The sequence below is a fragment of the Monodon monoceros genome, unplaced genomic scaffold (assembly GCF_005190385.1).
Source record: "Monodon monoceros isolate NGI ecotype Baffin Bay Population unplaced genomic scaffold, NGI_Narwhal_1 Super_Scaffold_20, whole genome shotgun sequence".
NCBI classification, from domain to species: Eukaryota; Metazoa; Chordata; class Mammalia; order Artiodactyla; family Monodontidae; genus Monodon; species Monodon monoceros.
Genome location: NW_021703777.1, coordinates 134,237,249 through 134,248,313, shown reverse-complemented (window position 1 = coordinate 134,248,313; position 11,065 = coordinate 134,237,249). Strand labels below are relative to the sequence as shown.

Sequence of the window (11,065 nt, the reverse complement as noted above, 5' to 3'; positions counted from 1 at the left end):
TGGACGGATGGACGGATAGATGGGAGGATGGATGGATGGATGGATGGAAGAGTAGACCAGGAGCCTGACAGTCTTACTAACTGTGTGACCTAGGACAAGTCGCCTCTCCTCTCTGAGCCTCACACTGCTCACCTGGAAAATGGAAAATGGCATCTCCCTCCCTGGCTGTGCGCAGCCCAAGGACCACCAGCTGTGGGAACAAGCGGCTATGTCCCTCCCACATTCCGAGGGTATAAACAACCCTGAGGCTTTCCACACCAGCCACCGCCCTTGACCCTCTCACAGGGGACACCCCTCGCCCACATGTTCCAAAGCTTCAGGCCAATCAGTCTGAAAGCCAGAGTCCTGTCTTCAGCCTAGGGCTGGAGGGGTAGGAGACAGGGTGGGCCTTGGAGGCTGGAGTGGGGCTAGATGACCTCTGGCCCCTGATGGGAGACAGGGCTTAGGGCTCATGACGTCCATGCCGCCCAAGCCACCAGGATGGAAACTGGCTGAGTGTGGCCAGCCCAGCAAAGGGGCCAGAGCCACTTAACCAAGACGAGGGGTAAGGACCAAGGTCAAGTGGGGCTGTTTCTAGACCAATCCCGTCTGACTTCCACAGTCACAGGGACAGACAAGCTGAGAGACCAGACGAGGAAGGACGGGGACCCTTACTCATCGACTCCCCAGCAGAGGCCAGAACGGGGCCCCTGTGCCCGATGCTCTCAGTGCCCTGGAGCGGGGTGGGGGGGTCTCGTGATCATCTTCTCCCCGCCACCCCGGAAACAGGCTGCAGCCAGGGCGCTGAGTCTTTGCTAGAACGTCTGGATTCTTGGGCCAGACCCCTGAGCCCCGCCCCCAGGGCCCACTGCCTTTCCTCGACCTGGCCCTGAAATTCAGTTTCACAGTAATGTTTTTTCAGTATCCGCACTGCAGGCCCATCTCAGTTATGGCAGAAGACCCAGGACTGTGGTGGAGTCTGATGCCTCCTCAGCCCTGCAAGAACATGGCTCCGAGGGACAGTAAGATGTGGCGCTCTCCACGTGCTCCCCCATCTCCAAACAGGACCTAAGCCTCATTCGAGCTGAAATGGACGTGGGTTTTAAATAAATGGGAAAATTGCTATATTCACATCACTCTCTGAATGTGGACCGCGCAACTTAAAGTAGCAAACGTCAAAGGCCAGGACCCAGAGCCCCACATACCTGCCTGGGGTCCGGGTGTGCCAGGGCAAGGTTGCAAAAACAACGAAAGGTACAGACAAAAACAGTTAAGTTTGCACTACAGACGCACAAGGCCCGACGTGCCTGCAGCCACTGTACACCCTCACCTCACGCCCCCTGACTTGTATAGCCCACTTCTCCAGGACCTTGGCCGCCCCCTCGCTGCTCCTCCCAGCGATGTGGCTGTGACAGCGGTCACACGTGCCCGGTGGGACGGGACTTGCACCCCAGTGCCCCAAGCACACCCCGAAGCCCCCACCCACACCCTGTCCCTCAGACAACGGGGACTTTGACCAGGATCCCGGGTCTGGCTCGTGCACCCCAAGGCCAAGCAGGCCAGAGCCTTTTCCTGGCCCAGGCCTCTCACCCCCGTCCCCGACGGCGACAGTGGCTTACTCAGCTCGTGCTGGCCAGGCAGGCTCGAGAACTCGATGACCAGCAGCTCCCGGCCGTCGAAGCTGCGCCCGATGCTGTAGGTCTTGGCTATGTGGGTGCAGCGGGCCGCCGTCTGCTTCAGCACGCGTACCATCTGGGCGTAGGAGTGGTGGGTGAAACGAAGGAAGGTTGGCGGAAGGCCCGAGGGCAGCGCCTCCTCGACGACGTCCAGGCCTCCTGGGGGAGGGACGCGGGTGCCGGGGGTCAGCTGGGGCCTGCCCGCCCCCCTCCCCACCCCACGATGACGACAAGGGGCCCTGACCTCTCCCGGCGCCCTCACCCCGACCCACACTGCACCGTGGCAGCTTGGGGGTCGGGACCCACCTGTCCCCCTCGGATGGCTCCCCGGCCAGTCCGTGTTTGCTGGTAATGAAAGTTCTCTTTATAATGCTTAATATCAACAGCTAATAACAGCCCCCAACAGACGTATACAGCAACACAGCTCCCAGCGTTACTATGAGTAACAGTCATATGTAGGTAGTTTGGAAATTTTACGAAATACAGAACAGCAGAACACCAAGCAAGAGGCACACGGACAGAGTCCTCAACCCAAGGAAAACCTCCGTTCAGCTGCCGCCTCCTGACTTTGGGTGTCCCGGGAGCATCAAGCTGTAACTGGGGGGAGGGATGCAGGTTTCTGTTCTTTACTGTTGTTTACTCAGCATCGCGGTGGAAACAGTTTCAACATCTTGTCAGGGAGGCAGCAAGGCTCTGAAAGGCTCCTTACTGCCAACTATTCCACTACCCTCCTGAGGCCAAACGTTAGCTGTTATGACCCACACAACAGTGAGCATGCGGGGGGGAAGGCGGAGAGAGAGGGAGGGGGATGGGAGCGGGAGGGGGCGAGAGAAAAGCTTTTTCCCCAATTTTAAAGTTTTCTTAGGAGAAATTCCTGGGCTTCCAGGTCGAGGGAAGGATGCTTTTTAGCACAATCCACAGGCCAGCTGGCTGTCCCCTCCCACCCACACAGGCACCCCAAGGCCGGCCCCAGTGGCCCCTGCCCACCCCCTTCCCCGGGGTCTCTGCGCAGGAAGACGCAGGTCCCCGCAGGCTGGTCCTGGGGGGAAGCACTGATGGGGAATGCTTTTCCCAAGCGTCCCACTTGCCCTGTGGTTTTGTTTCTCCTCAGAATGGTTTCCGAGGGAGAAGCAGGCAGATGGAACTGGTAATTTAGTGGCAAAATGGCCCAAAATAAACTCTCTCCAGCCCACTCTGCGGGCTCTCTCAGGGCGGGCAGGCTCAACCCCAGGGAGATGTCTGGTTTCCTTCCTCTGTTTCTCGTCCCCCACCCGGCTGTCCCCGCTGTCCACGCTTCCTGCGTCCTCACGTGCAGATGGCTCCTGTCTGCCTGCAAGGTGCCACCCACGGGCCACCGCATCGCCCAGAAGCTGCAGGTGGACGGAACCCCCCAGCCCCCCAGATTCAGCTCCAGGATCAGCCCTGAGCCCCGCACAGCCAGCGAGTGGCAGAGCTGCAACCCAGCGCTCACTGGAGGCCAGCCCAAGGCACCTCTGTGCCCCGGCCCCCGCCATCCTCAATGTCCCAGCCAGGAGCCATGGACACAGCAGGTGCCCAAGAGCTGTTTGCTGAATGGACAGATGGATCCATCCATCAGTGACTGGCCTGGCTCACACCAGCTCCACCAGGCAGGAGCCGGCCACCTGCCGCCACTGGCCTTCCCAGAGCCTCCACTTTGCCATCTGTAAAATGGTTACACCAATATTCAGGGTCACTGTGGGGTCTTCATGAGACGGTACGTGTATAGCACTTGGCCCCAGATCACGTGAACCTCCCCGCGAGCTCCATGACACGAGCACGTGAGAAGCCAGAAGCCGACGTCACTCTGCACCACCCCGTGTCACACACTGGCCACGTGTAGCTATTTGCATTTAAGCTCAAATTCATTAAAATCTGACCAAATCAAAATTTAGATCCTTAGTCACACTCGGGAGCCACGTGTGGCCAGTGGCTGCTGACTCGGGTGGCGGTGGCACAGAGGCTTCTACTAGTGGGGCTGCTGTGGGTTCCACTGTGCACTGGAGCTATCCCTTCTCACCCAGTCTGGAAGCCCAGCCAGGGGGTAGGGAGGCCTGCAGAGGCACTTGGCCTGCACGCCCCCCCTCCTCTAGCATCTCTACCAAGCGGGAACCCAGGAGCTCCTTGCACACCCCCCAAGACAAGGGGCTCACCACCACCTAGGGCTGCCCATTCCATCACCACGACCCAGGGCTGCCCATTCTACCTCCACTGGTTTGTCCACATGAGAAACCAAAGCCCATCTCTGCAGCCCCTCTTCCCCTCCCCCCTGGGGCTCCACAGACCCCACTTTGAGGAGTCTAGCTGCCACTCCCGGCCAGTGTGGTCTTTCAGGACTGACCACAGGCATCGCCAGGCTTTGCCAGGCAGGCCTCACGGGGGGACAGGTCCTCCTCACAACAGTGCCCTCTGTTCTCTGATGGCGGGGGAGGGGTGCCGTCGAGGACTCACACATCTCTGCCCTCCCAGCCGCGCACCTGCATCCAGGGCCTCCTTGTCGGCGCCCTGGCCCAGGCACTTCCCACCCGACGTGCGTCCTATCCGCCCGCCCGCCCCCCAGCTGCTCACCACCACGGGACACCAGAGCCCACCTCGCAGCTTCTCCAGGGGGTTGTAGCAGCCCTCCTCCCGGCTCACAAAGTAGCGGCCGCAGTCAAGGAAGTAGGGCCACGCCATGTCGATGGCGTCGAAGGCGGGCTGGCAGGCGTCCCGTAGCTCCTCGCAGACGTGCTGGCAGGGCCTGCGCGCCCGGCCGCCCTCACACCGTGGGACCAGCACGGCACAGCCCAGCAGACGCAGGTCCGGGTTGCACTGGCCCTCCAGGAGGTGGTGCAGGACGCTCAGCAGGATGTACTCGGAGCTGGACTCTACCGCCACCCGGGACCGATGCTCCAGCAGCGTGGGGAAGGTCGTCTGGTTGTAGGAGGCGTCGCTGCAGGTCTGGAGCTGCAGGTCCACGCACGTAGCTGGGGGAGGTGGGGTCACCACGTCACTCCCTCCCACGATGGCCCACCCAGACGCCTACTAAGGGCCTGCTCTGCCCAAGCCGACCCCGCTCAGGGCCGGGGCCTATGGGATGGGCACCTGCAGCCTGGCAGGGAGAGGCCAGGGCCTGTGGGAGGACCAGAGAAGGCTCCCAGGGCTCACTGGTGAGAGAGCAGGGCAGGCTGCTCTGGGTCTCAGCTTCCATGTCTGCCAAAGGGGTGCAGGAAAGCCACCCTGGCCGAGGGTCTGCCACGTTAGGGCATGTCACTGACTTCCGTATGGGGAAAAGATTTTCCTACTTAAAAAAATCTAGTCCCTCCACTTCGAATACACCCGATGCCTAAGTCTGGCAGGAGGGGCATTGAGGAAACGTGTACTTCTGAGCACCTGTCATAGGTCAGAGCCCACGCCGTCTCCCAAATCATCCCGAGATCAGTATTCCCTTCCTCGTTTTACAAAGGAGGAACTCAGGGCCAGGGAGGGAAGGGGCTTGTCCCAGCCCTGGGCTCAGCAGGTGCCGGGCACAGGACTGGGAACACACAGGACGAACAGCCAATGCAGCGGGTGTGTGCACACCTCACAGTCGGAACCCAGCCCACTTAGATCCCGCCTTGGGGGGGGGGAAGGGGGGAGCGGGGGAGGGGAATGGGAGGACCCCCTGCGGGAGGCCGGGGCAGAGTCAGGCGCGGGAGCCCAACTGCACAGAGGGAAGGGCCTCCTTGTCTCGTTTTGTCTGATTTCTGGCTGTTTAAAATGGGTCTGGATTTAATCGATGGGCCACCTTATTCATCACCCACTTTAGAACGGTGGGTTCCACCCCCTAAAACGCTTTGATAGTGTGAAGGACCTGCGTCACTGCTACAGAACAAAAGCAGGAAGTCCGTGTACCGTACCGCTGTCCGCAGCTGCTGCCCTGGGGCATCCACCTGGGGAGAGAAAGGGCAGTGCTATCAGGGGAGCAGACCCCTGCCCATCAGTCGTCCCCCAAATGTGCACAAAGGCACTGCTGCTTCTCACTGGGTACTGGCCAGGCCGCCAGCCCCCTGCCCACCCTCCCCTTCACAGCCACCCTCTGATGTCCACGTGGCCGTCCTCCCGTATTTCACAGGAGGGGAGACTGAGTCTCGAAGAGGTCACACGACTCCCCTAACGGAAGACAGCCAGGACGAAAGAGCCCTGGCTCAGAGTGGTGGCCGATTGCTGTGATGAGAATACTTCCACTGTGGCCAATTTCAGCTTCCTGCAGCTGAACGAGTTCTCACCAAATTCCCAAATATTTAACAAGCAGCCCTCAGAGGCTGTGCCAGGGGCTGCACCCCCCCCAGTGCTTCTCACCCCACGCTATTCCAAGTTCCCCCGAGACTCAGGCAGGCAGCGGCCCTCTCCCCTCCAGAACACGCTGCAGTGCGCTGTCTCCTGTTTCCTGAGAAGAGGACCAACGCATGAACTGTCCTTGGAACTGTGGGTTTCAAGGGTCCTCCCCGAGGCCCAGACACAGGGACCCAACAGTGAGACCCCTGGGAAGGTCAGTAAGACCAACCTCAACCAACACTACCTGCCAGGTTCCCCATCAGAGGCAGGTCCCAAGTGCTCTGTGAGAGCTAAGAGGAAAAAACCGGCTCCAAGAGACGGAAATCAGATTTAAAGCTCAGCTGGTGCAGGGGTCCTGGGAGGCGGAGGGCAGGCTGGGTGGCGGAGCGGCAGGAAACAAGAAAGCGCTGGTGGTGGGGAGGGCACTTCCCGGGTGGTGCAGTGGTTAACACTCCCAATGCAGAGGACCCGGGTTCGATCCCTGATCAGAGAACTAGATCTCACACGCATGCCGCAACTAAGACTTCACATGCCACAACTAAGGAGCCCGGCTGCCGCAACTAAGACCAGGGGCACATAAGTAAGTAAATAAATAAATAAACAAACAAACAAATAGAAAGTGGGAAGTGGGTGCAGGGGGAGCCCAGGAGGAGCAGGGTAAGGAGGCTAGGACCAGAGGGAAAGGCTGTTTCTAACCCCGTAATCTCATCGGGAACTAGACCTGGACCACAGCAAGGGTGGGAGCTGCTTCTAGGGATTCGCCTTAAGATCTGGGGGTCGTGGAAACCTGCCTGAGCACGTCAGTCCCCAGTGGCGGGGACGCGGCGGGGGCCAGGCAGCCCCCCGTGAGGACCTCTGCACACGGTTCCCCCACCGTGGACTAGGCGGGCCAGCTCTCGAAGCTCTCATGGGATGGAGACGTTCAGGGTGCCCTCTCACCACCTGGTGAGCCAAGGACTCAGGCTGTCCTAACCGGCTGGCGCCACTTGGCAAAGAAACGGGCAAGAGAATAATTTTCCTAAAGTATGCAGGCAATGGAACTGCCACCCTTAACGCAACAGAGAGGGCTGCTGCGTGCCCACCACCCGTGCCCTCGGCTACCCCGTAATGCCCGCTGGGATGAGGCTGGCGGTAAGTGAGGACACCAGGCAGTGTGAGGCACCTGCTCTCAGCCTGCAGCCTGGGAATTTCCACGCACCCGCCTGACTCCACGCCTTTATGGTCTACAGTGTCTCCAGACTTGTGCCCACTGCCCTCTGCGGAATGAGGAGACGTAAGGATGAATCAAAACGTAAGGGAAATAAAGAAGGAACCAGAAACCGGCCCAGGGCAGCTTGGAACGCTGCGCTGTTTGCTTGTCTGCGTTGATGTCAGGAGAACAGATGAAAGGATGCGATCGGAGCAGGACCCCCTGGGAGCATCCGTGCCCAGGGCTCACACTCAGAATTCACGCTCAGCTCAGCCGACCCGCCCTCACAGCTCGTGGGAGCTCGGACCCATACGGACGCCACGACTCAGTCAGCTCAGGAGCCCGAGGCCTCCCTAGGCGGATGGCTCCAGCCAAGGCCCCCGCCCCCTCCTTATGCCTGCACCCACCACGCCGAGGCTGCGCCTGCCGTGTGCCCAGCCCAGAGCCGAGGGGGGTGAACCTGAAGATTTGCTCAGATTCTCGGCAGGCGCTCAGTGGGCAGAGACCCCGCTGGCCCCGGGGCCTGTGCTGGCCTCAGGCAAGCGCGTGGCGGGGAGGCCGGAGCACAGTGACTCCCATGCCTGCTCCTTCAAAGCCATCAGATGCCACACGGTCGCCTGGACTTGAGTGGATTTGACAAGTGGATCCTCCCCGTTTCACGTGGCTTCGAGCCTCCCTGAGTCACAGATGAGAAAACAGAAGTTCGGGAATTAAGCTCCTCTCTGTGCCTCAGTCTTCTCATCTGTAAAATGGGGATGATAATAAGAGTGCCCACTGTTGTTGGAGGGTCCGATGAGGTGGTGCTGAGGCCAGGGCCTGGGCCCAGTAAGGGCCCAACACACAGTGGCTCGGGGTCGCACAGGGAGAAGGAGGGAAGGCCCGTTGTGACCCTCCTGCCAGACAGCGATGCCCAGTGGGAGGACAAGGGCAAGGCATCTGGTGACTTGGTCACCAACACTTCCAGGGTGGGCACCAGGAGCAAGACAGAGAGATGGGTGGACTGGTTTCCTGCGGCTGCCATAACGAAGAACCACAAATTGGAACAACATTGCTCCTCTCACGGTTCTGGAGGCCAAAAGCCCGAAATCAAGCTGCTGGCAGGCCACACCCTCCACAGGGTCCGGGGAGGGTCCTCCTGCCTCCTCCAGCTTCCACCCCCAGCAACCCTTGGCTGTGGCCACATCACCCTGCTCTCTGCCTCTGTCACCACACGTCCTTCCTGGTGTGTCTGTGTCCAAATTTCCTCCTTCTTCTAAGGACAGCAGTCATTGGATTCAGGGCCCACCCTAAAGCAGTGCAACCTCCTCCTAATGTGACCATACCTGCAAAGACCCTGTTTCCCAAGAAAGTCACAGTCACAGGAAGGGGGAAGGGGGGCTAGGACTTCAACATATCTTTGAGGGACACAATTCAACCCAAAACGATAAGCAAGCCCCAGGGGGTGCCTTTGGGGAGCTCGGGCTGGAGGTGGTGTCAAGAGAGGACACACCATGCAGTACGGTAGCCACTAGCACTTAAAAAAGAATGTAAAACAGTTCATTCTTAATTTTTACATTGATGACAAAACACTGAAACAATGTTTCAGATATATTGGATTAAATCAAATGTGTTATTAAAGTTAATTTCGCCTGTTTCTTATTATCTCGCTCGTGTGGCTTCTGGGAAATGTGAAATGATGTATGTAGTTGGCATCGTTCTGTTGGGCAGCGCTGGTCCCAAGGCTGCTTTTGAGCCGTCCACACGTGACCGTTACACCTCTTGACCACAAGGTGTCAGCATGTCTTCAACGAAGGGAGCAACATTGACCTGGGGCTGAAGGTCTTCGAGACGAGGAACGATAATAGAATGAGGTAAGAGAGGTCGGGCCATCTGCCCAAGACCACACAGCAGTGTAGAGGACTCAGGATTTGAACCCAGATCTGCCTGGCCCCTAGGAGCATGAAAGTTGCCTCAAACCCCAGGCTCTCGATAAAGACCTGAGGGAGGCAAGGGACAGGCCGGGGGAAAGGTCTGGGCCCACTCTGAGCCCTGGGACGGTGAGGACGTGGATATAGTCCTGGACATAAAAGCCTGGACTCTAGCTGCCTGGCCCTGCCCACGTCAGCGTGCGGTCTGGAAAAGGCACTGGGTTTCCACGGACCACACATGCTCATCTGTAAGGAGAAGATCCAACCAGAGGAAGGAATTATTCTAGAAACAGTCACTGATGCCACCACGGAGTGGAGGACAGAGATCCACCCTGCTCATCCCTCCAGGTGAGGAAGGGGCAACCTGGGCCCAGAGGAGGGGGCTGCATTTCTCCCTGGAAAAAGGGGAGGTCAGGGAGAGCTTCCTGGAAGAGGGGACTGTAATCCCTGACAAGCCTATAATTCTAGACATTTCCTGGGGCCTCAGGGGTTCAGGGGAGGGTCCATCCATGACACCACGCAAGTTCCATCTGCATCCCGTGCACAGATGTGCAGGCGTGCGTGTGAACACACACACACACCCATACACACTCCGCCTGGCCCGGGTCTTTCTGTAGCAAGTGGGGGAGGAAAAAGGTGAAGCGGGGGGTAGAGGAGGAGAGAAAATTCAATTTGGGCTGAAGGAGAAGAAAGGGAAAAGATGGCCCTTGGCACATTTCAGAGGCATTTTGCTCCTGGCACACCCACTTGGCTGGTGCCCGCAAGTTCTCAGGTATCCACAAACCTCCAGCGCTCCAGAGATTCCGAATCTGACACGCCCAGACCCCTGTGCCCCAGGGGACCCCCGCCCTCCAGGGGCACAGATGTCTGCTGCTGCTAAGAACCCTGAGGGCAGCGGACTAGATACACCCTCACCTTTAAACGTAAAGGAAAAGCGAGGCCCACTCCAGAACGGGAGGTGTGGTCAGGACCGGAGCCCGGGCCCCCAGCTGGCCCCCGCCTCAGCCCGGCACCCCACACTCCCAGGCGCACAGCCCCGGGAGGGTCCCTGGCTCCCGACACTCTCCCCCTCCCCCTGCCCCAGAATCCTACCCCCTCCTCCCCGGCCCTCTGCGCCCACTTCCGGAGACGCTGTTGTCCAGGCCGCAGAGATGGGAGGGAGGGGTCAAGAGTGTGCCCTGCCCAGAGGCCGCCCCCCTCCTGGAAGGACCGGGGACCGGGGACCTCGGACGACCTCTCCTCCTGCAAAGTTCTGGCATCCGCTCCCTCGGACCCCACCTGCAGGGCGCCCTGCTCGCTGTGCCCAGACCGAGAAGAAGCCCCTGCCAGAGCACTGGGTACCTCCGCTGCCCACAAGCTGCCTGTGCGTTCCGCCCGGGGGTCCCAGCCTGGATGCGCTCAGAGAGCCGGCTGCCCCCTCCTGCGCAAACCCCGAGGTCCAAGGTCACAGGGTGCCCACTTGGGGACCATGGGTCACGCGGGGGATAGTTCCCGGTTCCGGGGCGCCGAGTTCCACCCCAGGGCGCGGGCCGTACGGCCTTACCCGCGGCGTCCGGGGTGGGCTTGCACCAGGGCCGGGCGGCGGCGAGGACCAGCATCGCGAAGAGCAGCGGCGGCGGCGGGGGCCGCATGGTGGGCGGCGGGCAGGGTGGCGGGCAGTGATGTGGCACTCGGGCCGGGGCGCAGCGCCGCGCGGGCTCCCGCCCCCCACGAGCGCGGAGTCGGATTACAGCACGGCGGCGCCAGGAGCCGCGCAGAGCGATGCGGCGGGAGGGACCAAGGAGCGCGCAGCCCGCTTCCGGGCCGATGCTCCGCCCCGAGCGGTGGGTGCCCCCCTTGGGGCTCGGTTTCTGCCTCCCCCCTGACCTCCAGATCCCCTGCTGATCCTGCCTACGAACCGTGATTCCTGGACCCGAGGGGTCTGTGGGCAAGACGGGGTCCTGGCCCGTGCTGGACCCAACTGGCGGGGAGCCAGGCCAAATCAGCCCCAGCTCTGGGCC

General features: G+C 60.4%; 1 protein-coding gene across 1 annotated transcript in view; it reads right to left on the bottom strand.

Annotated features, from left to right (window-relative positions):
- Nucleotides 1-10,751, bottom strand: part of CPZ (carboxypeptidase Z) — a 23,145-nt gene extending 12,394 nt beyond the window's left edge. The window contains exons 1-4 of the mRNA XM_029234543.1: nt 10,609-10,751; nt 5,552-5,584; nt 4,265-4,639; nt 1,599-1,814 (exon numbers count right to left, since the gene is read on the bottom strand). Of these exons, the coding sequence (XP_029090376.1) occupies nt 1,599-1,814; nt 4,265-4,639; nt 5,552-5,584; nt 10,609-10,696 (712 nt within the window). The 5' untranslated portion in view covers nt 10,697-10,751. The remainder of the gene's footprint in view (nt 1-1,598; nt 1,815-4,264; nt 4,640-5,551; nt 5,585-10,608) is intronic.
- Between the last annotated feature and the right edge of the window lie 314 nt (nt 10,752-11,065).